Source organism: Myotis yumanensis, unplaced genomic scaffold, assembly GCF_028538775.1.
Source record: "Myotis yumanensis isolate MYYU_CA2020_CCGP unplaced genomic scaffold, mMyoYum1.0.hap1 SCAF_11, whole genome shotgun sequence".
NCBI lineage: Eukaryota > Metazoa > Chordata > Mammalia > Chiroptera > Vespertilionidae > Myotis > Myotis yumanensis.
This window is the reverse complement of record NW_027223762.1, coordinates 59,389,581-59,412,619: the sequence shown is the minus strand read 5'-3', so window position 1 is coordinate 59,412,619 and position 23,039 is coordinate 59,389,581. Positions and strand designations below refer to the sequence as shown.

General features: G+C 35.6%; 1 protein-coding gene across 1 annotated transcript in view; it reads left to right on the top strand.

Moving 5' to 3' along the window:
- Positions 1–23,039, top strand: part of LOC139019284 (zinc finger CCCH domain-containing protein 6-like) — a 48,392-nt gene that overhangs the window by 9,582 nt on the left and 15,771 nt on the right. Inside the window, exons 2-7 of the mRNA XM_070428336.1 lie at positions 2,355–2,558; positions 5,944–6,066; positions 10,208–10,484; positions 13,748–13,881; positions 17,640–17,756; positions 18,362–18,475. Coding sequence (XP_070284437.1) covers positions 2,355–2,558; positions 5,944–6,066; positions 10,208–10,484; positions 13,748–13,881; positions 17,640–17,756; positions 18,362–18,475 — 969 coding nt within the window. The remainder of the gene's footprint in view (positions 1–2,354; positions 2,559–5,943; positions 6,067–10,207; positions 10,485–13,747; positions 13,882–17,639; positions 17,757–18,361; positions 18,476–23,039) is intronic.

Genomic DNA, 23,039 nt, shown 5'->3' with positions numbered 1-23,039 from the left:
CACATGTATATGTGTATATAATATCATCACACAGATAGTATAAATAATATCTCAACACCCAGAAGGCTCCTTAAGTACCTGGTATTTGTCAGTTACAATCTTCCTCGAGGTTATCACTATTCTGACCTATAAGCATGGATTCATGATGCATGTTAATAGCATCAAATGAATCTCTTGTGTCTGGCTTCTCATAATTACAAGATTGATTCATATTGTGTATAGACGTAGTTAAATTTTTTCTTAGTAGTATTATATAAGTATGTCACAATTTATGTATGTATTCACATGTTCATGGATATTTAGGTTGTTTATATTTTTTTTTTCATTATTATGCCCGAAGCTGCTAACAGCATCCTAATACTTGTCTTTTTGTGAATATATGCACTCATTTTTCTGGGGCCATATGGTTTTAGTGTATTATAAACGTTCAGAATTTTTAAATTAAAACAGCCAAAATGTCAGGTCTTCTTCACAAGAAATTTTGAAGTTCACCTGACTGGATATATACCTCTTTGCTTCTATCATAGAAACTGTGGGCTAATACCATTGATTTCACAGTCATTTTGGGGTAATATCATGGGCCTATTCTACAATAGCAAGGGTTAGGGATGTTATATATTTGGTTATTCTGTAAATAGCATGCACCATGCTAGGAGTTAGAGATACAGCTTTGGAAGGCACTCATATACCCTGCTTCCACCAACCGGTGAACAACTCATTCAAACATAATGTGTAGAGTGCAGTGATTCAGAAATGAGAGTTATTGGGGGAATACTTAGGATGGAGCATCTCACTTAAACCTGTGTAGTCAGTGGAGACATCTTGGAGGAAGTGATATCTAAACTGGGTCCTAAAGATTGAATTGGAATTGGCCAGGTGAAGGAGTGAGGGGGTGGGTGTTGAGAGGAGCAGGGCAATGAGAGACTCTAAAGCAGTGGTTCCCAAATTTCCTAGTGCTGCGACCCTTTAATACAGTTCCTCATGTTGTGGTGACCCCCAATTTCATTGTTACAAATGGAACATAATTAAAGCATAGTGATTAATCACAAAACAGTATATAATTATATATGTGTTTCCCGATGGTCTTAGGCGACCCCCTGTGAAAGGGTCGTTCGACCCCCAAAGGGGTCGCGACGCACAGGTTGAGAACCGCTGCTCTAAAGCAATGTTTCAGGCTTGGAATAAATTGAAAGTAGCCAAGTAAGCAGAGACTCGGTGATAAAGAGCCTTTGGGCAATATCGAGTTTTGACATCCTCAGATCATTGATAACACTTTTTTATCATGGAAAACGTCAATCCTAACGTGATAATAGAAGAATGAACCCTCATATACAAATACCACTGTCCAGCAACTCCAGCTAATGGCCAATCTTGTTGAGAATCCCTCTTCTATTCCCAGTGGATTGTTTTGAAGCATTGTGAGCTATCACGTCATCACTGAGGATTTTTAGCAATACTGTGACATGATCAGTTTTGTATTTTAGAAATCACACATTTCTAGGGATTTTAAAGTATCTTTTAAATGCATACACCATGGTTTGGGTGCTTCTCATTTGCTTTCAGTAACACAAAGACATCTGTCTTTATGCACTAGCATCTACTATTGGTAGTAGTTCGCATTTTTTTTCAAACTATGGAAGCAGGATTAAATGTTAAAATTATGTATTTATCTTCCTATGTCAGTTGGTTAATTTGCACTTAAAATACTATTAATGAACATTTTGGCTTCTATAACTAGGAAAATGTCATAATCGATATAAAAGTTTGTTTCTAGGATTCAGCCTCCACAATAGCAAAGATAACTAGTATTTGGAAAGTAGAATTAGATTTATAGTATTACTCTGAATATTTTCTATAGATTCAAGTTGAGGAATTTACTATTCTGCTTTTATGGCAAAGGTTTTGTTACTTATATACCTGTTGCAATTTGCTTGTTGATTCTATGGCAAGAATTAATGTAGATTAATTCTCACTTTTATTTTAAAACTATTTTTAGCTGTCTAAGGTCCCTAAGTTAAAAACCCCTTCCTGGAGTTATTTTAGGTATTTTTGTGGATTTGGTAACTATTGTAATACTTTGGGATGGTACTGCATTTATTTTGTGAGAATAATCTTAATCTAAATCAGAGGTTGGCAAACTTTGGCTGCTGAGACTGGTTCTTACATTTTTGAAGAGTTATTAAAATACAAGGAAAAATTTGCAACAGAAACTATATGTTACCTGCAATTTTAAAATATTTACTATCTGGTCATTTACAGAAAAAGTTTGCCAACCCTGATCTAAGTTAATATAACTTAAATTCTGTTCACCTGCTTGTTTTCTTTGGGAAATGTTCCTGTAAGATTTGTTTTAGAATGGACATTTGAAAATTTTCATTGTCTTCTACAGAGAAGATGGTGAATTAGAAGACGGTGAAATTGATGATGCAGGATTTGAAGAAACACAAGAACAGGAAGAGAAGCAGAAAAATGAGAAAGCCTACAGAAAATCAAGAAAAAAACACAAGAAAGAAAGAGAAAAGAAAAAATCCAAAAGGAGAAAACGTGAGAAACATAAGGTTAGTTAGAATCTACTTTTTATTTTCAGTAAATTTTTATGAAATATAAAATACTGAAAATTAGAAAGTGTAAATCATTGCTTATTTTCTTATAAAACATGGATTATATCTTTTATTTATGTGATTAATATATTTTTAACATGAATATTATATGAATTAAAGATTTAAAAAATAAGGTAGCTTTTAATGCAAATTAAAATAAATCTTTTTAGTTGATGGAAGTTTGTAGAATGCTGAAGCTTAGGGAATGAAAGTTTCATTCTCTGCAGATACAGATTAGCCGCATTGGCATTGTCCATCCATTTATTGATTTATTTACAGGCATCACGTGCTTGCTGTGGAAGTCTCCGTGTTGTGTGCTAGGGGTTATAGTAACAAGTGAAGAGGCCTCTGTTCTCATAGAGATTACCTTGAAAAGGGAAGGAGAGAGGCAGTAAACCCATGATAAACAAATGCTATCAAGAAAACAGTAGAGTGCTGAATAGATAATGTGAGTTGGGGTGGAGTAGAAAGGAAAACTATGCTGACAGAGAACCCAGGTAGTTTTTGAAACTCTGAATTTTCCCCATAAAAACAAAGCAATTAGGGTATTGTCAAAACCAAAAAGTTACAATATCTACAAAAAATGAAGTAACAAGCTATCCCCACAAATGTCAAAAATACAAATGGATAAGACTAAACCACAAATAGTAACTGTATAATGAAGCAGAAGGAAGGTAAAAGGAACTTCCAGAAAACAGACAGGCAACAGGTGTTTTTTTCAAATGGCAGAGTCCCGAGTGAACCTGGTTGAGGGCACCAATTCTATTCCCAGTCAGGGCCGATAGAGTTTATCATCAGTGTTTCTGTCTCTCTCTCCCTCTGCCTTCCTCTCTCTTAAGTCAGTAAGAACATTTTTTTTAATTTAAGTCTTTTTTCCCAAGGTAAAAGTTTTTTACTCCAAGAAGACACTCAAAAATATAAAAGGAAAAAGAAACCACCTAAAATTAAACTAACGAGAGTAACCACTGTTAACATTTTTATATATTTCCTTCAAATCTTTTTTCTTCTGTGATTTTTCCCCTTAACATTGGAGACATACTGTTTAATTGATTTTATATTTGGTATATTTACTAAAATATTACAGATAAACATTTTTATGTTACTCTAAAATCTTCCAAAATACCATTTTAATTGATTATTATATCCTTTAGTAAATCATTCTCTTCGTATTGGACATGGAGGTCATTTGTGGTAAATCTTGAAGTATAGGTGGGAATTAGATAGTTGGCCAAAGAAATCCATAGAATACAAAAGCAAAAATTGTGAAAAGAATTGCATGTTTGGGGAAATCACTGAAGTTCCTAAATTCTTTCTGTCACTATTTGAATATTTAAGGAGGTCACCAAGTGGCTTACTGTTAATTTGTTCTTGAATTGTATGTCTTGCCCTTTTCACTCACCATGATGTGATGTGATGTTTTTTGGTAAAGAGTTCTATAAAAAACATAATAATTTAGACTTGAACTTTAGTACTTACTAATCAAGTTCAGCATATTGAAGGAAATAAACTACCAGTGTATAATAAATAAAATAACAAAAAATAAAGGAACACTTTCAAACACTTTGAACAGATACCAACAATACCCAGAAAAAGAAGAAAAAGTATAACATCCTTTTCACTTAAAATTTTAATAACTTTTAAATAGCATTTCCAGCTATTTTAATGTAGACCACTTGGTAATTCCAGGTTAAAGATTACTTCTTAGTATATATGTGAGCCCGTAAGGTTCTCCCTTAAGCAGAACTTCTATTCTCTGATAGTTCTTCCTGAAGCAGTCTTCATTTGAGCTACTTCTTTCTTAAGCAAGTTATCTTGTTTAAGTGAAAAGTTTTCCTTTGAGCTGGAGCTGACTTCTGTTAGCGACTGAACAAATTTGGCTTTTAAATGGACAATATTTATTTCAAACCCTTACCAACAAAGATTAGGTAGTTAAGCATGAAGCATTTCATAGCATAATTGTAAAAAGGTTTCTTCATATCACTTATCAAGTCAATAAAAACAGAACTAACAGCACCATAAAACTAAACCCCAGAACATTTGAAGAACAAAGTAGAGGAAAACAGATTGTGTTCCTTAAAAAGCATTTAAGAATGTAGTAGAGGAGCCCGGCCAGTATGGCTCAGTGGTTGAGCATTGACCCATGAACCAGGAGGTCACGGTTCATTCCCAGTCAGGGCACATGCCCAGGGTGCTGGCTTGACTTCCAGAAGGGGGCGTGCAGGAGGCAGCTGATCCATGATATTCTCTCATCATTGATGTTTCTCTCTCTCTCCCATTCCCTTCCTCTCTCTGAAATCAATAAAAACATTTTTTTAAAAAAAGAATGTAGTAGAGGAAAACAGATCTACTCTAAAAGCATCGGAGTTCAATTAACTCAGCCAAGTTTTAACTGAGTTTGCTCTAGGTCTAGATACTGGGAATGCAATAAGGATAAAATACAGAGGCAGTTCTTAACTGATAAGACCTTTAGGAATTCTTTAAAGAATGCTCAACGTGGGAACGTAATTATTTTGACTAGATGGAGGAGATTTGATGACTTTTTTTTTTTTAGAAATTGTACTTATACTTGAAAAATGATATTTGTCACTATCAGTTACTGGTGGTTTCTGTTTCACTTTTGTTCAGCTTTATGGGTTGGATTTATTTTATAATTTAGAATGTTTTAATATCTTTTAGCTTTAGGGTACTCATATAATAGAATAAGAACTTTAAAGCCATTTTAGGTAAAAGTAAATTAATTCATACTCTACGCATGTTCTAGAACCCTTTTTGGTGATGAGGAACCAACTTTATTTCCTTTAAAATTAACTAATATCTAAGGTTTCTTTAGAGCATAGAGATTTATTATTTCCTGTTTGAAGTCCTTGAGCCAAAAGTATCATGAGGAAAATGCTGTCACAAAGTCCCTGAGATGAAGGGAAGATATGCTTTCCCTCAGAAAATTTTAGAGAATTTTTTGGGGGGGTGGCCTTTGGAGCAAGAAATTTTTTAAAATATATTTTATACAGAGAGGAAGGGAGAGGGACAGAGAGTTAGAAACATCGATGAGAGAAAAACATTGATGAGCTGCCCCCTGCACACCCCCACTGGGGATGTGCCCGCAACCAAGGTACATGCCCTTGACCAGAATCGAACCCGGGACCCTTCAGTGCGCAGGCCGACGCTCTGTCCACTGAGCCAAACCGGTCAGGGCTGGAACAAGAAATTTTTAATAAACACTTTAGCACCTACTAGGCTAATGTAATCTATTGATTAGCCCCTCTGGCTGAAATAAGCTTATCTAGTTACTAGTTAAATATTCTTTTCTTTGCAAAGTAACGTATTTGTTTTTTCCTTCTTTTAGCATAATTCTCCATCTAGTGATGACAGTTCAGACTACAGCCTTGATTCAGATGTCGGACATACAGAAAGTTCCCACAAAAAAAGAACTGGTTTCTACAGGGATTATGACATTCCATTTCCTCAGGTATTGTCTTTTTTTTTATTGTAATAAAATACACATAACATGAAATTTACAGTTTTAACCATTTAAAAATACAGTTCAGTAGTGTTAAGCGTATTCACAAGAATCCATTTTGAGAACTTTTTCATCATCCCAAACAGAAACTGTGTTTCTATCTACATATATATAAAAGCCTAAGCGACCATTCCACTGTTTGACCATTTGACTGGTAGCTGTGACTCACACTGACCACCGGGGGGCAGATGCTCTGACCAATAGGTTGCTGCTGGGGTCCAGCCAATGGGGAATGGGTGAGACGGACCACACACGCCCTGGAGCCCTCCTGTGGTCTCTCCCCAGCCCTGATCGTGCACTGGTGGGGTCCCTCGACCTGGCCTGTACCCTCTCGCAATCCGAAACCCCTTGGGGCATGTCAGCTGCAGGCTAGGCCGAGGGACCCCACCCGTTAAGCAATAAAACTTCATTAGTTCCCCCCTAACTCCTGGTAACCACTGTTCTGTCTCTATGAATTTGCCCACTCTAGGTACCCTATATAGGTGGACTCACACAATATTTGTTTTTTTGTTATTAACTTACAAATTTTTCAAGATTCATCCATGATGCAGCACATGTGTCAGCATTTCATTCCTTTCTAAGGCTGAATAATATTCCATTGCATGCATATACCACACTTTGTGTATTAATTCCTCTGTTGATGGCCACTTGGATTGTTTCGACTTTTTGTTGTAAATAATATTGCTATGAACATGAGTGCTACTCATAGGAATGGAGTTTCTGATTGTATGATAATTCTGTGTTTAATTTTCTGAGGAACCACCATCCTGTCTCCCACAAAGGCTGCATCGTGTTACATTCCCACGAACAATGCATGAGGTTTTCTGATTTCTGCACATCCTTGTCAAACTTGTTATTTTCTGTTGGTTTTTTTTTTATACTAGCCTTCCTAATGGGTACGAAATGGAATTCATTGTGGTTTTGAGGTATTGCTTCTTAAAAAGGGAAAAACTAAACTTTCAATTTTTTTCCTTGCTTTCTGATCTTTTGCAAAGATATTTTACAAGATACATGCTTTAAAATACACCATGAATTGCTGTGTTTAGGCTGCCGTAAGAAAATACTACAGACCAGGTGGATTAAACAACAGAAGTTTATTTTCTCTCAGACTGGGGGCTGGAAGTCTAAGATCCAGGTGCTGGCAGGGTGGTTTCCTCTGAGGAAGAGAGAAGGCTCTGTTTAGGCCTTTCTCCTTGGCTTGTCAATGGCCACCTTCTTGCTACTCTGTCCTCACATGGTCATCCCTCTGTGCATCACGCAACCTTGGTGTCTCTCTGTGTCTCCAAATTTCTTCTCATAAGGGCACCAGTCTTAGTGGATCAGGGCCCATCCTAACTGCCTAATCACCACTTTAAAGACCTGATCTCCAAATACAGTCACGTTGTGAGGTACTGGGGTTAGAACTTCAACATACAAATTTTGTGACATCTACCTCTTTAGGTGGAAAAATTATTTGAAGTGTTTTAAAGAAAATATTTTAAGACATCATAATAAACTATATATATATATATATCTTAAATATGTTGCACTGTCTCAACAAAGTCTTCAGTATAAAAACTATTTTGTGCTAGAAAGATCAGGGCTATCAGGAGCATTGGAGAGTGTCCACATCAGTGTGCTCCTATCTGAAAAGCCCCAGACTTTCTGAGGCCCAGTTTCTGCCAGTCTGGCTTGTCTGCAAGTGCTATAATCTTTGACCTAATTTAGTTTTTCTCAGAGCATTTGAACAACTAACTATTCATTAGAATTATTTTTACTACTAATGACAGAATTTCTAAATTAGTTCTATTTCAGCAGACATTGATGTAGTACCTGAATTTCACCATTTGCAGTTAGATTTATTTTTTAGAAATAGTCAAAAGTCATTTGGATACTCTTCCAGTGAATGAAGAAATGCTCAAGATGGGCATTGCTATTTCAGAAAATATCAAGGATTGAGATTTATAAACTGTTAATTCATAGGCTGTCACTAAAAGTAATTCCAAAAGAAGAGATGCAGAATATTTTAAATAGTGGCAGAAGTACTATAATAAGTTTATAAATATCTTAAATATATATAAACTTATTTGGGGGCCACTGTGAAGGACAGGATCAGTTTGTATGTACAAACAATAGCACATTTGTTTTAAACGACTCATTTTCTTAAACAATATAGTTATTGTCATTATATCAACTATTGTATATCCCTAGAGATGCAAGAATTTTTGTTTCAAGAACTCAAAGAAATGAAGAAAAACGAAATAACATCTACAAAATTACAGGCCAAAAGTAGAATATATATGAACACCAGAGGACTTAATATATGTTCCCTTTTCCTCACCTTTGTCCAGGGCCTCCTGGTCCCTTATTTCATGTTGACAGAGATTGCCGGGGGGCCAGCTCTCGTTTGGCAGAAACAAGATGTTCTAGCAGTGTAGATGGCCTACTAACCAGCCAGCATAGTGGTCAGAGAAACTGTATCCTGTGGTAGAATTGATAGTTTTTCTCATTTCTTTTATCTTTTTTCAGTTGGGCTTTGAAAAACACTTGCTAGATCCTTGCTCATGTGTTTTGTTCATTCAGATGATGAACATGTGCAGCCTAAGGAGACTTTTTCCTAGAGCACGAAAGGGGCTGCTTGTGGCCAGCCTGGGCTCTGACCCTCCGGAAGCCGCGAGACTTCCACTGGCAAAGGAGCCCTGAGACAGGATGTTTGCCGCTGTGAAAACTAGGGAGAAGATAAAGTGAAAGCTAGGGATAATTCTTTTAAAAACTAGGAATATGAAGATTATTTTTGTGAAGGCCATGACAAATCAGAGAATTTAATTAGATTAAGACTTAAAAGCTTTTATGATAAACATCTAATCTCTAGAGAAAAATTCCTGCTCACCTATTAAAAGTAGTTTTTAGTCATAAAACATTGGATATATTATTGAGGCAGTGTTATTACATTTTTATTTTAAAAAGTAGATACCATTCAACTAATTAACTTAATTTAAACATTTTCTGTTTTATTTCATTGGCTTAAAAAATCAGAAACCATGCCTTTTGAGTACTGTTTTGATTTCTGAATTTCTGAAGTGCTAGACTTGAGAATATTTTATAAATTTTAAAAATACTGCTTAAAACAAATGAAAAAATCTAATACAATGTCTTCAGTATTTGAAATTTATGAGCTAATTGACTTTCTTGATTGTGTTAATTACATATTTTCTCTAATTTCTAATTACTGAAAAGAACTTAATATTTCGCTGCATTTCATTAAAAACTCATAGTCGCATGTTGGTATTCTGGCAGGGGCAGTATTTTTATATCACAGTTAAAATGTATAAACTGGGTTTATCTGGATTCCCAAGTTGTAATTACAATCTTTTTTGCTTTCTTATAATAAAAAAAAATTGACAGAAGATATGATAGACCTAATAAAGTGAATAGAAATAGTCTTGAATACTGTCATTAAGTAAACTTCTATGACTAAAAAGTATGCTGTTTTCACCTGCTTTAGTAAAGAAGCAATAAAGTTAATAAGGTATATTGTCATAAATAATTCTTAATGAATAGTTTATTTATTAGATATCTTTTATTTCTAGAGAAATAATCTATTTTTCAATATTAGACCTCAGATACAAATATTTTCTTAGAAAAATGTCTAAACATATCATTTTTTATTAAATATAATATGCTTAAACATGTAATTTTGGAACTTTTCAATGTTAGAACAATATATATATTTTTTTTTCTACCCCTCCCCCAAGCTATTTTACTGTCTTTTCCTTATTTTCAAAAAGACTTTTTCTGTTTAAGGAATTCATGTATGACAGGAATTCACCTAAGTATCCTGTATGTACAAATGTTGAGACATGGGACATGGAAAACAAAAAGTGAATAAAACATCCCAGCAAGGATCTTTGAACATTATGAAATTTAATGATATCAGAGTAGTATTTACTTTTTAACTTTTTTTAAATGGTGTCCTAGATCAGTACTAATCAAGAACTAATAACTGTCTCCTTTCTTCCAACTTTCGGTGGGGAGAAAAGAGGCCTTATGTTACTACAATTCCCGTATGTAACTGAAAAATCCTAACAGTGGATTGTCCGTTTCCACTTAGCATGGGCACATATCAGGAAGCTACATGACATCAAGGAGGAGTCAATATAACAAAAAATTTAAAAGTAAAGAATATGGTGAGTACAGTACCTACAGTGATGACAACTTCGGTAACTACAGTGATGACAACTTCGGTAACTACAGTCAGGAAACAGAAGAAGATTTTGACAGTCAGCTCAAACATTACAGACAAGCTAAAGAACCCTCCAGTATTGCTTTAGGATCATCATTTTTTAAAGAACCAGGGAAAAAACAAAGAATGAAAGGAATTCAGCAAGGTAAGTTTTAAATTGTCAATCTGTTTTTGAATATAAGAACCTTATTAAAATAGGTAGTGATGGAGTAAAAACTTAGTTCTTAGCCCCTTTTCAAGATCAGTTTATTCATTTTTGTTTATTTTGTTGTCCTTGAGGACAAAAATCTATAAATATTTCAATCTGTATGAAATCTTAATATTTGAATTATAAAGATACCCTAATATTTTAAAAGTATGTAAAAGTATAAAATAATTTTCCTCTTATAGTTTTCCCTGAAATATACTACTGTACTTATAAAAAATAACCTACCTTTTTCCATCGTCTCTGATGCTCTAAGTACTTATATACTTTAGACCAGTAAAGACAGTGTTTTGGGAAGCTATTCTTTCTTTCTTTATCCTCACCTGAGGATATTTTTTCCATTGATTTTTTTAGAGAGAGTGTAAGGGAGTGTGGGGGGCGGGCGGAGAGAAACATCAATGTGAGAGAGACACATTGATTGCTTGCCTCTGGAGTGCGCCCCAACCAGGCCAGGAATTGAACCTGCAAATGAGGTATGTGCCCTTGACTGGAATTGAACCCACGATCCTACCCCTTAACCACAGAGCCAAACAGGCGAGGGCTGGGAAGCTATTCTTTTGTTAGGCTTTAAAATGTGGTTACCTTTGCTATGCATGTGCACTTAGGACTATGTACATATATCAAGATTGGAAATAAGAACCTAATCTAAAGAAATTTCTACAGTCATCACCTATTCATCTGCTATATTGAGACACATGGTCCCTGGGAAGGTCAGGGCAAGTTACCATAGAAAGACATGGTGGGCCCCATAAAGGTCAAAGCAAGCTTAAGAAATGTTCAGTCAATGTGTTCGACTCAAGAAAACTGGAGCAAGATGAGGCTGAGGTTAAACAGTGGGCACCCAAACTGTGTGAATTTATCCTTTAATTGTTGAGAAAAGCAGTTAGTTATAAGTAAATTTGGTTATTTCTATGGCTTTTTTTTATTTCTTAGCAAAATCTAATTGAAAAATATGAAACTAGGCTTTGCTGAACTAAGGAAAAGAAATTTGACCATGCATCTGCTACTATAATTATAGTCAAACAGTGGTGTGGAGATGACTCCACATGGGAATACCCGAACGTGGAGGCCTCTTCATCCCTTCCTGCTGAGGTTTTCCATCAGGCTCTTTCTGTTTGTGCTGTTAATGAACTGAGTGATACATTTATTTTTGACATTTGTTTTCTCCTGGATTATGGAAGGAATATATGGCCAAATGCAGAAAACTTTTCCTATGTGTAGACAAGATAATCCAACAAAGATCAAATATAAAATAATTTTAATCCCTACTTCCAGAGGTAATTACTTGAACATTTTTGGTGTACTGTACATTCTTTTTAGAATTTTTCTGACAATTATTTTTAACAAAAACTATTTATACTGTGGTAATTTTATTCCCCACCCCCCTTAACTTCTTATGTTAATGAGTAGCTTTTAATGCCTGCATTCTAGTCAAAGTAAATATACCATAATTTGTCTAACAAATTGTTAGGTTTGTTTGATGTAATTGTTTGAGATTTAAGTTGTACCCAGTTTTTTAAAATTCTGTGATTAATCTTGCATATTTATACATATATCAGAAAACATCTTGGCAAACGTATTTCTTAGGAATAAATTCTGAAATGTAGAATTGAGTCAAAAGACATAGCCACACATTTGAAGATTTTTGATGCATATAGCAAGGTGATATCCAAAAAAGTGATGTGCCTGTTTAAAAAAGTGATGATCCCTGCTAGTGTGTGAAAATGCAAAACTCTCTAGGTCCCTACACACAATATTCTTTGAGGTGAAAATTGGTATGTTATTTTTTTAATTTTAATTTCTTTTAATGAGATAAAACTTTTTATTCGAATATTTATTGCCTATTTTGTGGTTTAAGGTCATTAGAAAATGTATTAGTTCAATATGACTTTGGTAAAATAAGAAATCATTTTGTATTTTAACTTCCTACCCTAATAAATACTTTTTGCTATTTGGCTATCTTTTTAGATGCTTTTAAATGGCAAGTTTTTCAAAAGTAAAAGACAAGTCACCCAGCTGGCGTGGCTCAGTGGTTGAGTGTCAACCTATGAACCAGAAGGTCACAATTTGAATCCAGGTCAGGGCATATGCCCAGGTTGTGGGCTCAATCCCTAGTGTGGGGTGTATAGGAGGTCATCACTCAGTGATTCTCTCTCATCATTGATGTTTCTATCTCTCTCTCCCTCTCCCTTCCTCTCTGAAATCAATAAAAAAATATATTTTTTTAAAAAAGTAAAAGACAGATATAAGTTTTACTTGGAAATATATGTGCTATGTACTCAAAATTATCAATAGAAACTCAATTCACTATAAATTAACCACAAATACCTACAGTGTCTTCCATAGAGATGAATATAATATTTAATTCTCTGAAAAACTGAAAGCCTTCTTTTTCTAAAGAAAATTGAAAAGAATGAAGCTGGATTTGACTTCTCCATCCATGTACATCCTTGTTCCTTGTCTTCCTTAATGTTAACATCCCTTAAGAAACAAGAGCCCTGGCGTGGTGGTTCAGTTTGTTGGAGCGTCATCCTGTATACAAAAAAGGTTGGGGTTCAAATCCCATACAGGTCAGGGCCTGGTATGGGAGGCAACTGACCAATGTTTCTCACATCGAAGTTTCTCTCTCTTCCTTTCTCTGTCTAAAAAATCAATGAAAACATATTCTTGGGTGAGGATTAAAAAACAAAATAAAAGTATAAGAAGCAATGCCCAGAAAGTTTTAAAATGTAAAGATTGAAATAATTTTTTTCATTGAATTTAGAGGAGAAAAATGCACTGTACATTATAGACTGTTAAAAAATAAGGTGTTGCCCTGGCCGGTGTGCTTAGTGGTTAGAGCATCAGCGACACACTGAAGGGTCTTGTGTTTGATTCCCGGTCAAGGGCAGGTATCTGGGTTGCAGGTTCGATCCCGTGCCCTGGCCAGGGTACGTGCTGGAGGCAACCAAGGGATGTGTCTCTTTCACGTCAGTTGATATCTCTCTCTCTCTCTCTCTCTTTCTCTCTCTCCCTCTCTCCCTCCTCCCTCCCTCCTTTCCTCCTTTCCTACCACTCTCTCTAAAAGCACTGGAAAAAAAATATCCTCAGATGAGAATTAACCAAAAAAAAACAAAAAACAAAACAGCTGTTTCCAATAAACTAATATATTGACAAGTGTACTGTTTTTCTATAGTATTTGAAGTACATTTTAACTTTTTTAGGTACTGAACAGAGGCTTAAAAGTTTTAATGTTGGTCGTGGACGAGGTTTGCTGAAGAAAATCAAACGCAAAGACCGTGGGGGAAGAGTCAGTAAAGGGCCCAGTATGTTTTCAGGAATGGATGACTTTCAAGAGGTACTGAGTTTATACATAATGAGGAGATTAGCTTCTCCATCATTTAACCTATTTGGCTACAAATGAAGCATTTGATTTTAATGCTACTTTTCTAGTAAAATGAATCATTCTTAGTTCAGATCAAATTAATATAAATAAATTCCAAAAAAGTAATTGTTTTTGAATTAGTCATGATTATAATATGGAGATGCAAATTTAGGTGACTTTGAAATAATACTGATATGTTTGAAAGCAGTTCAAAATAACAGTGATATATTTGGAAAGCAAAAACATGTTCTGTTCTCTGTTGGGCTTTCCTTTCCTAGGAGTTTTCTTCGCTAGATGCAGATGGCAATAAAATGGTAATAGTTCAATATGTAGCAAGCCAAGAAGAGAGACAGTAGTAAATTAGCTAACTGAAGTTGAAAGCATTAAAAGAGAAGAAAAGGAAATATAAATGGTTGGAAAGATGAATTAATGAACTACCCATATGGTAGATAGCAAATAAATATATGTTAACTTGAACTCAGATGTGTACATTTCAACTGTATAGCTACTGTATTCTGCCCAAAGATCCAGTGAGGTCTGACTGAATTCACAGATAAGGGTGGGTTATAAAGCTGCAACCTTAGTTGAGAGCAAGGGGATAGCAATATATTGTAATTTAAAATGCTTGGTTTTCTGATATCTGGACTTAAAGATAATGGGTAAAGATTTCTTAATATGTACTCCTTAAGATACTACTTAGGGAAATGTTAGTAAGTGTGGCCTAAAAAAGGAAGTTGAGGCCCAGATAAATTTGTGAAACTCTGCACATACCACTCTTCCCTTAGGATTTTCAGTCATCATTGACATATTAAGGGCTCTGCTCAGATTAGGCACAAGTAAGCCTGTTCATGTTCTGTGGAATAGTAACTTTGAACATTATAGACTGTTAAAAATCTTTTTGGGTGATTCTAACCTGCCTGTCCATCTTCTATACCAGTTGACCTCCAGAATGTGCTGCACTCCCTAGACCAAATTAGTATGAATACTTTCTAAGTAAGCCCTCTTTTACATGCATTACCTACTCTATACCTGGGGAAAAATAGCTTCCAGGAAAGCATGGCTTCAAGCAAGTTTCTGCCTGTCTCTGTGAGCTTCAGTTTGCTAAAATGAGAATACATAACAGTATTAAATTAACTGTAAGGGCCCCTTCAAGCTAACATTTTAGATGTTTACAGATCTGGCCTACAACTAAAAGATTCTTTGTCATGTAATAGAAAATCAGAATATATTCTTTTTCAGTCATCAGATTTAGACTATTTTTTATTTATTGAGATTAAAATATGTCATCGACTATCCATTTATTGGTTGTCATGAGAGATTTCTTTTTGTGATCTTGGAAACAAGGGTGAGAGTGCTCATGGTCAGACCCATCCAGGGTTGGGTGGACATGTTGAGTGGCTGGCATAGATCCACTTCCATCCTAGTCTTTTGAGGAAGTATAAGAGCCCCAGAGGCCAGATAAGTTCAGGAATACCTGCACATCTACACTAATTTCTTGAAAACTCAAGGGTACAGAACAAGCAAACTTTTCCTGGATTTTAAAGACTTACTATTTATTCTGTTGGCCATAAAATTCTTAAAATTGTTTAGTCTTTATGGTAGCTATTAAATTTTCCATAAATATGTGTTCTTTTCCTGGTAGATCCTTCCATTTTCTCTTCCTTATATACTTTTAAAAATCTTTTATGCTTTTGTTCGTTGTACCAATATAATACATGCTTTAGAGTAAATTTAGAAGACCCAGTAGTGGGTTGCGTTTTCTTCTCTCCCTTCACCTTTCCCTTCTCTCCTTCTTTCTTGAGTCTGTGTTTTCTTAAGAGATGTATGAGTTACTGCAGAGCTGCTAATGTGCCAGGTGACTTTTGGTAAATCACTAACTTCTCTAATCTGCAGTTGTCATTATCTGTGAGGATGATAAACCGGTGACTTCTGCCGTCCTTTCAGCTTTTACTTAATAAGAGGACATTTGTGGTCCTTCTGTAGGCTCAAACTTGAAAGATCAGATCTTCTGGGCACTTTATTTTGTGCTAAAATTGTATTTGTTAGAGTTGCTTAGGTTTTCTAGATTACCTTGATTATAGTTAGAGTTCTCATAGTTATGTATACTGAGATATATTCTACTCATTTAAGCAGAACTAAACTGGAAAACAAAACAAAAACTACAATCCTCTATTAAAACACCGAGGCATATCATTCGAAAGTAACATAGACTGACAGAAAGAGACAAAGTGAGAGTACATACAGCATTAAATTAATAAAGCCTACGTACTGCTTGGTGCATTTTTAGGGGGTTCTTTGATGATAATCACTAGATATTTTTACTGTTTAATTTCAGAGTATATTTCTCAGGTTGGCTCACTGGCTTTGCATAATGAACTCTCTTCAGCTGTCTATTTCCTTATAACCACGATTCTTTATACAGATGGCACATGTGAGCTGGTCATTTATATCTACTTTTTCTAAGTGAGCCAGAAATAGAAAATGTTTGTAAATCAAATTTACATAGATTTAAGATATTTTCAGTGGTACATAAGAGTAAAGTATAGACACTTTTATCCTCTCCTGGGGCAATTTAGGTATACTTATATTTTTAAAAAGAACCTCAAGGATTATGTTTTCTTGGTATTGTGTTTTTTAAAAGAATTCTTACAGTAAAATGGATATTTCTGCTCTGAGCATTGAGGATCAGGTGTAAATCTGGCCATCTGTTGCTCAAAGTGTTTGCTTTGAGGCAATTTCCTATTTCAGTAGATTGTGCAATATTGTTCTCTGTCTTCTAGTAAATTGAGGGAAAAGGGAAACTGTAATCAAATCAGGAGAGCAAATAGTCACTGCACTTCTACAGTGTGCCAGGCACACACATGAGGGGCGCTCAGTGGACAGTGCTGCTTCATGGCCACATGAATGGCAGTCTTAGCACGGCCAAGCCCCATCCCCTGTCGTGACTCAGTCTTCCTATACTCACAGAAATCAAGTTGGCACCTGAGGAGAACAAAGGAAAACATAGGGCTGTGAGATTTGCCATCATACACTTTTTTCCTTAATTTTTTTTAAATTTATAAATTAAAGGTAATACATCTTCACTGAGGATTTTTTTCTCTAAAGAAAGTACAAAATAATCTAATTTTTAAGAGATTCATCTAGAGACATACACTATTAAAGTGGGGTATATTTTTTTGTCTTTTATTTTTATTATAAAATTGGGATTCATTTTGGATGTGTAGAATGTTTCTAGGGTTTTTGTTTGTTTGGTGTGGTGGTTTTTATATATATTTTTTTACTATGTAAGTAATTCTGCCGTTGTTATATTTATGAATAAATCTTTGTGTGCCTTCCTGATAATTCCTTTAGAATAATTCTATAAAGCACAAATTCTGTGTCAAACAATATGGAAATTTTAAGTCTTTTATAACATACTTATCAACACTATATTTTATTGTTTCTTTGCCAAAATGGAGTATTATTGTTAATTTTCAAGATTTTCATAATTTTATGCTTTAAAATGTAGTTATACATTCTCCTTAAAATAGAAATAGGGTTCTTTGCAACCACTATTAGCATACGCTGTTCACTAGAAGGCATATTTATCTCCAAATAAATGAGTAACCTCAGAATGTCCCATCTTGCCCACTTTTAATAATGAATTTGAACTGCTTTCCAGATTCATTTGACTGTATATTTTAGTACCTATTTAATGTATGTTGCATTTAAATAAAAAATTTTTCTTGCAGTATAATAAACCAGGGAAAAAATGGAAGGTGATGACTCAGGAATTTATTAATCAGCACACAGTGGAACACAAAGGAAAACAAATCTGTAAATACTTTCTGGAAGGGAGATGTATTAAGGTAAATTCACAGGGGTATCATAAATCATTTCACTTCCAAAATGCTCTTTAAAATTTAAACCTTTTTTGGGTGTTTTTTTTTTTCATTTCTCATTTAGTTGTAATAAAACTGGTTCTTCACAATGCATCTAATGGAAATACTGTTCATCAGAACTCATTTAATTATATTTTGGGATATTGATGTAATTTGTTGAAATTAGATTTTATTTAATAAACACAGTGCTGGCTGTGTGGCAAGTCCTGTTCAAAGTGAATTACTAATATTAAATGTTTGAATCTTTATAGCAACCCTAGAAAGTGGTTACTATTACTGACCCATGGTAAACACGGCCACACCAGATGGTTAAATTAATCCCCATAGTAGCTCAGCTAGACATGGTGAGTGGGCAGATGCCCCTGAGCCTGCACTGTGCTGCCTTTGCACATACTAGTAGCTACACCCACCATCTTGGGCAAAAACTCTTAAGGAATTGTTTGGATTATTAGCTCATTATTTAAAGACTGAAGATAGAACCATAGTTCCGCTATGAAATGCCATGGAGAAAATTCAATTCAGTTGTTTATTTTTTTCTCTTTGTTTCCTCCTTTCTTTTCTTTTTGGAACAGGGAGATCAATGTAAATTTGATCATGATGCAGAGTTGGAGAAGAGGAAAGAGATCTGCAGATTTTATTTACAAGGATATTGTACGAAAGGGGAGAACTGCATTTACATGCATAATATCCTTTACTGAAAATATGTTAACCAAAATATTGAGGTTTGAAAAATCATTGAGGGTTTGAAAAATTCTGAGTACAACCTAGAAAGCCTAGTTTGATTTTAAATTTAAAACAACACATTACACAAACTAAGTCTAGTCAGCCTTTGTACTTTAGAAGGGCAAGCTGAGTTTTTTTCTTTAGGGAAATGAAATAAATAACATCCCTGTGGAGAAAAATCTGTGAAATAAAGGTACTTTGTATTTAATATACACTTATATATATTTCAATAGCATGGGTTCCTGAAAGAGTTGGCAAAATACAGGGTGTCCCTAAAAAATGTATACATGCTTTAACAGCTGATAGCTCAATTTTGAAAATGAAATGTATTTTAATAAATACTGTCTTTATAATTATTCAAAGTGTGTGTGTACATTTTTGGGGATATACTGTATTTATGTTATGACTTTATTATTTTTACTTAGGTTCATAAGTAATAAATTATCATTGTTAAACATTATAAAATCAGAGTCTTATCAAATCTTACCCCTAATTATCACTGTATATTCTTCCTCAGTTCTTTCTTTAGAAATCTATACATCTAAATTCAAATTGGTATTTACTATATGTTTATAGTTCATATATATATATATATATAGAGAGAGAGAGAGAGAGAGAGAGAGAGAGAAAAGCTGGTTTTTCACTGCCTTTGATGACTAATGGAGCCTTTCTCCCTCAAACTGAAACTCCATCTTTATTATGATGAAATGTTATGTGTATGGTTTTGTTCTAGAGTTTCTGTTTGGCCCCATGGTCTGTTCGTCTTCCTATCTCTGCTGCTTTGATGAGATTATTTCTGCCTCACCAGTACACTTGACTTTGGTAGATTCTCATGTTTATTTTTCCAGATATAATTTAAAATAGTCTTGTCGAGTTCAAAAATAATGTAAAAGAAGAAAGTAAAATATTCCTGATATCATTGATCTAAATGTAAAGTTAAAGCCATACAAATACCAGAGGAGTGTGTGGGTGGGTTCCTTTATACTCCAGAACAGAAGTATGTCTTAAAATCCAGAAGCAATGAGAGGAAAGACTGAAAAATTGACAGCATAGAAAATTTTAATTTTACATACAAATATCTGACATAAGCCAAGTAAAAGATAAATAATAAAATGGGAAAAGTTGTTTGCAACTTATATCACAAAAAGTTTGATATATGAGCTTCTAAAAATTGAGAAGAAAAATGGGGCAAGACATACAGATTATTCATAGAGAGAAATGCAAATGATCCAAAACATGAAAAGATGCTCAATCCTATCTATATAAAAGGCTAATATGCAAAGTGCCCCCTCAGGAGTTCGACTGGGAAACTGGGAGTTTGGATCACTCGCTGTGACATGTGCTGACCACCAGGGGGCGGTGCAGAAAGAAGGGAGGCCCCAGCCGGCAGCCACTAAGGACCCTACCTGTGCACAGATTTCATGCACTGGACCTCTAGTTCATAATAAGAGAAGTACAATTTATCTATGCCCAAGATACCATTTGCAGTATTTGTACCATTTACGGGATTTGCAAAAATTCTCCCTCCTCCCCACCAAAAAAAGGGACAGCAAAGATTGTTAGCAAGGCTGTGATAAAATAGACACACTCAGACTTTGTTGACAGGAATTCGAAATGGGGTCACCCTTGTGGAGAAGAGCAGAGCTGTGTTGGCACAATTACACACGACTTCACCCTCTGACATAGATCCTACCATTTTGCATATTTTGGTGAATTAATCGATTTGGGCAGTGATTACTGATGGCTATTAAAACCATTAGATGAAAAGTTGATGAGAAATTTTGTAATTGATGAATGGGACTGACAACACCTACTCCAACCCATCAGCCTTAACACTAAAAAGAAACAACTGGGCATCAAATGCCTCTTGATGCAATCGGGAGTATTTATTTTGACATCAATGACAAATATTAAAATTAACAAATAAATGATCCTATCTAATAAAGAGGGATTATACTAATTGACCCTCACAGCATCACATAGATGGCAGTACCCGCAGCCAATAAGGTGGGATTATGTTAATTGACTGCCCCGCCCTCAAAGATGGTGGCACCCACAGCCAATAAGGAGGGAATATGCTAATTGACTGCCACACCCTCAAAGATGACGGCACCCAGTTCCCTCAACCCCACCACCCAGGGCCGGCCTGAGGTACAAGCAAGCCTCAGATGGTGGCTGCCCAGCTGCCCAGGGCCAGCCCGAGGCACAGGTAACCAGGGCCGGCTGAGGCTTGCACTGCCAGCAGTGGCAACAGCAGAGGTGTGATGGGGGTGTAGCCTTCCCCTGATCGCTGGGTTGCCTCCCATCCCTGAGGGCTCCCGGACTGTGAAAGGCGGCAGGCTGGACTGAGGAAACCCCCCCCCCCCCCCCCCCAGTGCATGAATTTCATGCACTGGGCCTCTAGTATAAAAATAAAAGGGGAGGGGAACTGCTATAGATCAACTAAAGAACTTAAGATATATGTTAACACTTGGAGTGCGGGTGAATTTCCCGCCAAAATATAAGATGGCTCTGTCTTTTGGTTTTGTTCCATCCACCAAAAGGGTGGATTACAAACAAATATTTGGTAATACGCAGTTACAATCGGCCCGAGTTTACACGTTTCCCGCACTCCACCGCAAATCTATATGAACCGAGTTAAAGACGGCTCCCTCGGAGTATGCGCAATTCACGCGAGCCAACTTAACTCGTTTCCCGCACTCCAAGTGTTAACCAGATGCAATTTGTGGACCATGTTTGGATCTTAATCTAAACAAAGCAATTATAAAAAGCTTTTTTTGAAACAGTCTAAAATACTTGTATATTGACAGGGTAGTAGATAAAGTATTAATTTTTCATATTGATGATAGGTTGTGATTATTAAGAAAAATATTCCTTATCTGTTTGAAATAAACATGGAAATATCCACAGATTAAATGTGTTTGGATTATGCTTTGAATACTCCAGTGTTTTTTGATGGAGAGATCTGAGGAGAGTATGGGGGTGGCATAGATCTCACAAAATTGCCAGGTGATGTAATTGAACTTACACAGGCAGTCTAAGGGAGATAATTGTATTATTTGCTTTCCTTTGGCATATGTTTGATAATTTTCAAGTTAACCTTTTTTTAAATTAAATCTTTATTGTTCAGATTATTATAGTTTTTCCTCTTCTCTCCCACCCCCTCCCCGCCATAGCTCTCCTCCACCCACTTCCCACCCTACCCTCTGCCCTTACCCCTCCCACTGTCCTCATCCATAGGTGTATGATTTTTGTCCAGTCTCTTTCTGCACCCCCACACCCCTTCCCCCCCAAGAATTGTCAGTCCACTCCCTTTCCATGCCCCTGGTTCTATTATATTAGCCAGTTTACTCTGTTCATCAGATTTTTTATTCACTTGATTTTTAGATTCACTCGTTGATAGATATGTATTTGCTGTTCATAATTTTTATCTTTACCTTTTTCTTCTTCCTCTTCTTAAAGAATACCTTTCAGCATTTCATATAATGCTGGTTTGGTGGTGATGAACTCCTTTAGCTTTTTCTTATCTGTGAAGCTCTTTATCTGACCTTCAATTCTGAATGATAGCTTTGCTGGGTAAAGTAATCTTGGTTGTAGGTTCTTGCTATTCATCACTTTGAATATTTCTTGCCACTCTCTTCTGGCCTGCTTAATTTCTGTTGAGAAATCAGCTGACAGTCGTATGGGTACTCCCTTGTAGGTAACTGACTGTTTTTCTCTTGCTGCTTTTAAGATTCTCTCTTTGTCTTTTGCTCTTGGCATTTTAATTATGATGTGTCTTGGTGTGGTCCTCTTTGGATTCCTTTTGTTTGGGGTTCTCTGTGCTTCCTGGACTTGTAAGTCTATTTCTTTCACCAGGTAGGGGAAGTTTTCTGTCATTATTTCTTCAATTAGGTTTTCAATATCTTGTCCTCTCTTCTCTTCTGGCACCCCTATAATTCGGATATTGGTACGCTTGAAGTTGTCCCAGAGGCTCCTTACACTATCTTCATATTTTTGGATTCTTTTTTTTTTTTTGCTTTTCCAGTTGGGTATTTTTTGTTTCTTCGTATTTCAAATCTTTGACTTGATTCTTGGGATTATTTTGTCTGCCATTGGGTCTCTGTATATTATTCTTTATTTCAGTCAATGTATGCTTAATTTCTAGTTGGTCTTTTTTCATATCCTCCAGGGTCTCACTAAATTTATCGGCAGTTTCCAGAAAATTCTTGAAAAACCTTATAACCATGGTTTTGAACTCCACATCCAGTAGTTTGCTTTCCTCCTTTTCTGTCATTTGTGACCTGTTTCTTTGGCTCCGCATTTTTTATACTTCTCTATGTTCGTAGAATGGCTTTGTGTTCTAGGTGTCCTATAGGGCCCAGTGGCTCAGCCTCCCCAATTACCTGAGGTGGACACTCTTGGTGCACCCCTTGTGGGCTTTGTGCACAGTCTTGTTGTAGTCTTGTTGTAGTTAAGCCTTGATTGTTGTAGGTATCACTGGGAGGAATTGACCTCCAGGCCAATTGGCTGTGAAAATCAGCTGTG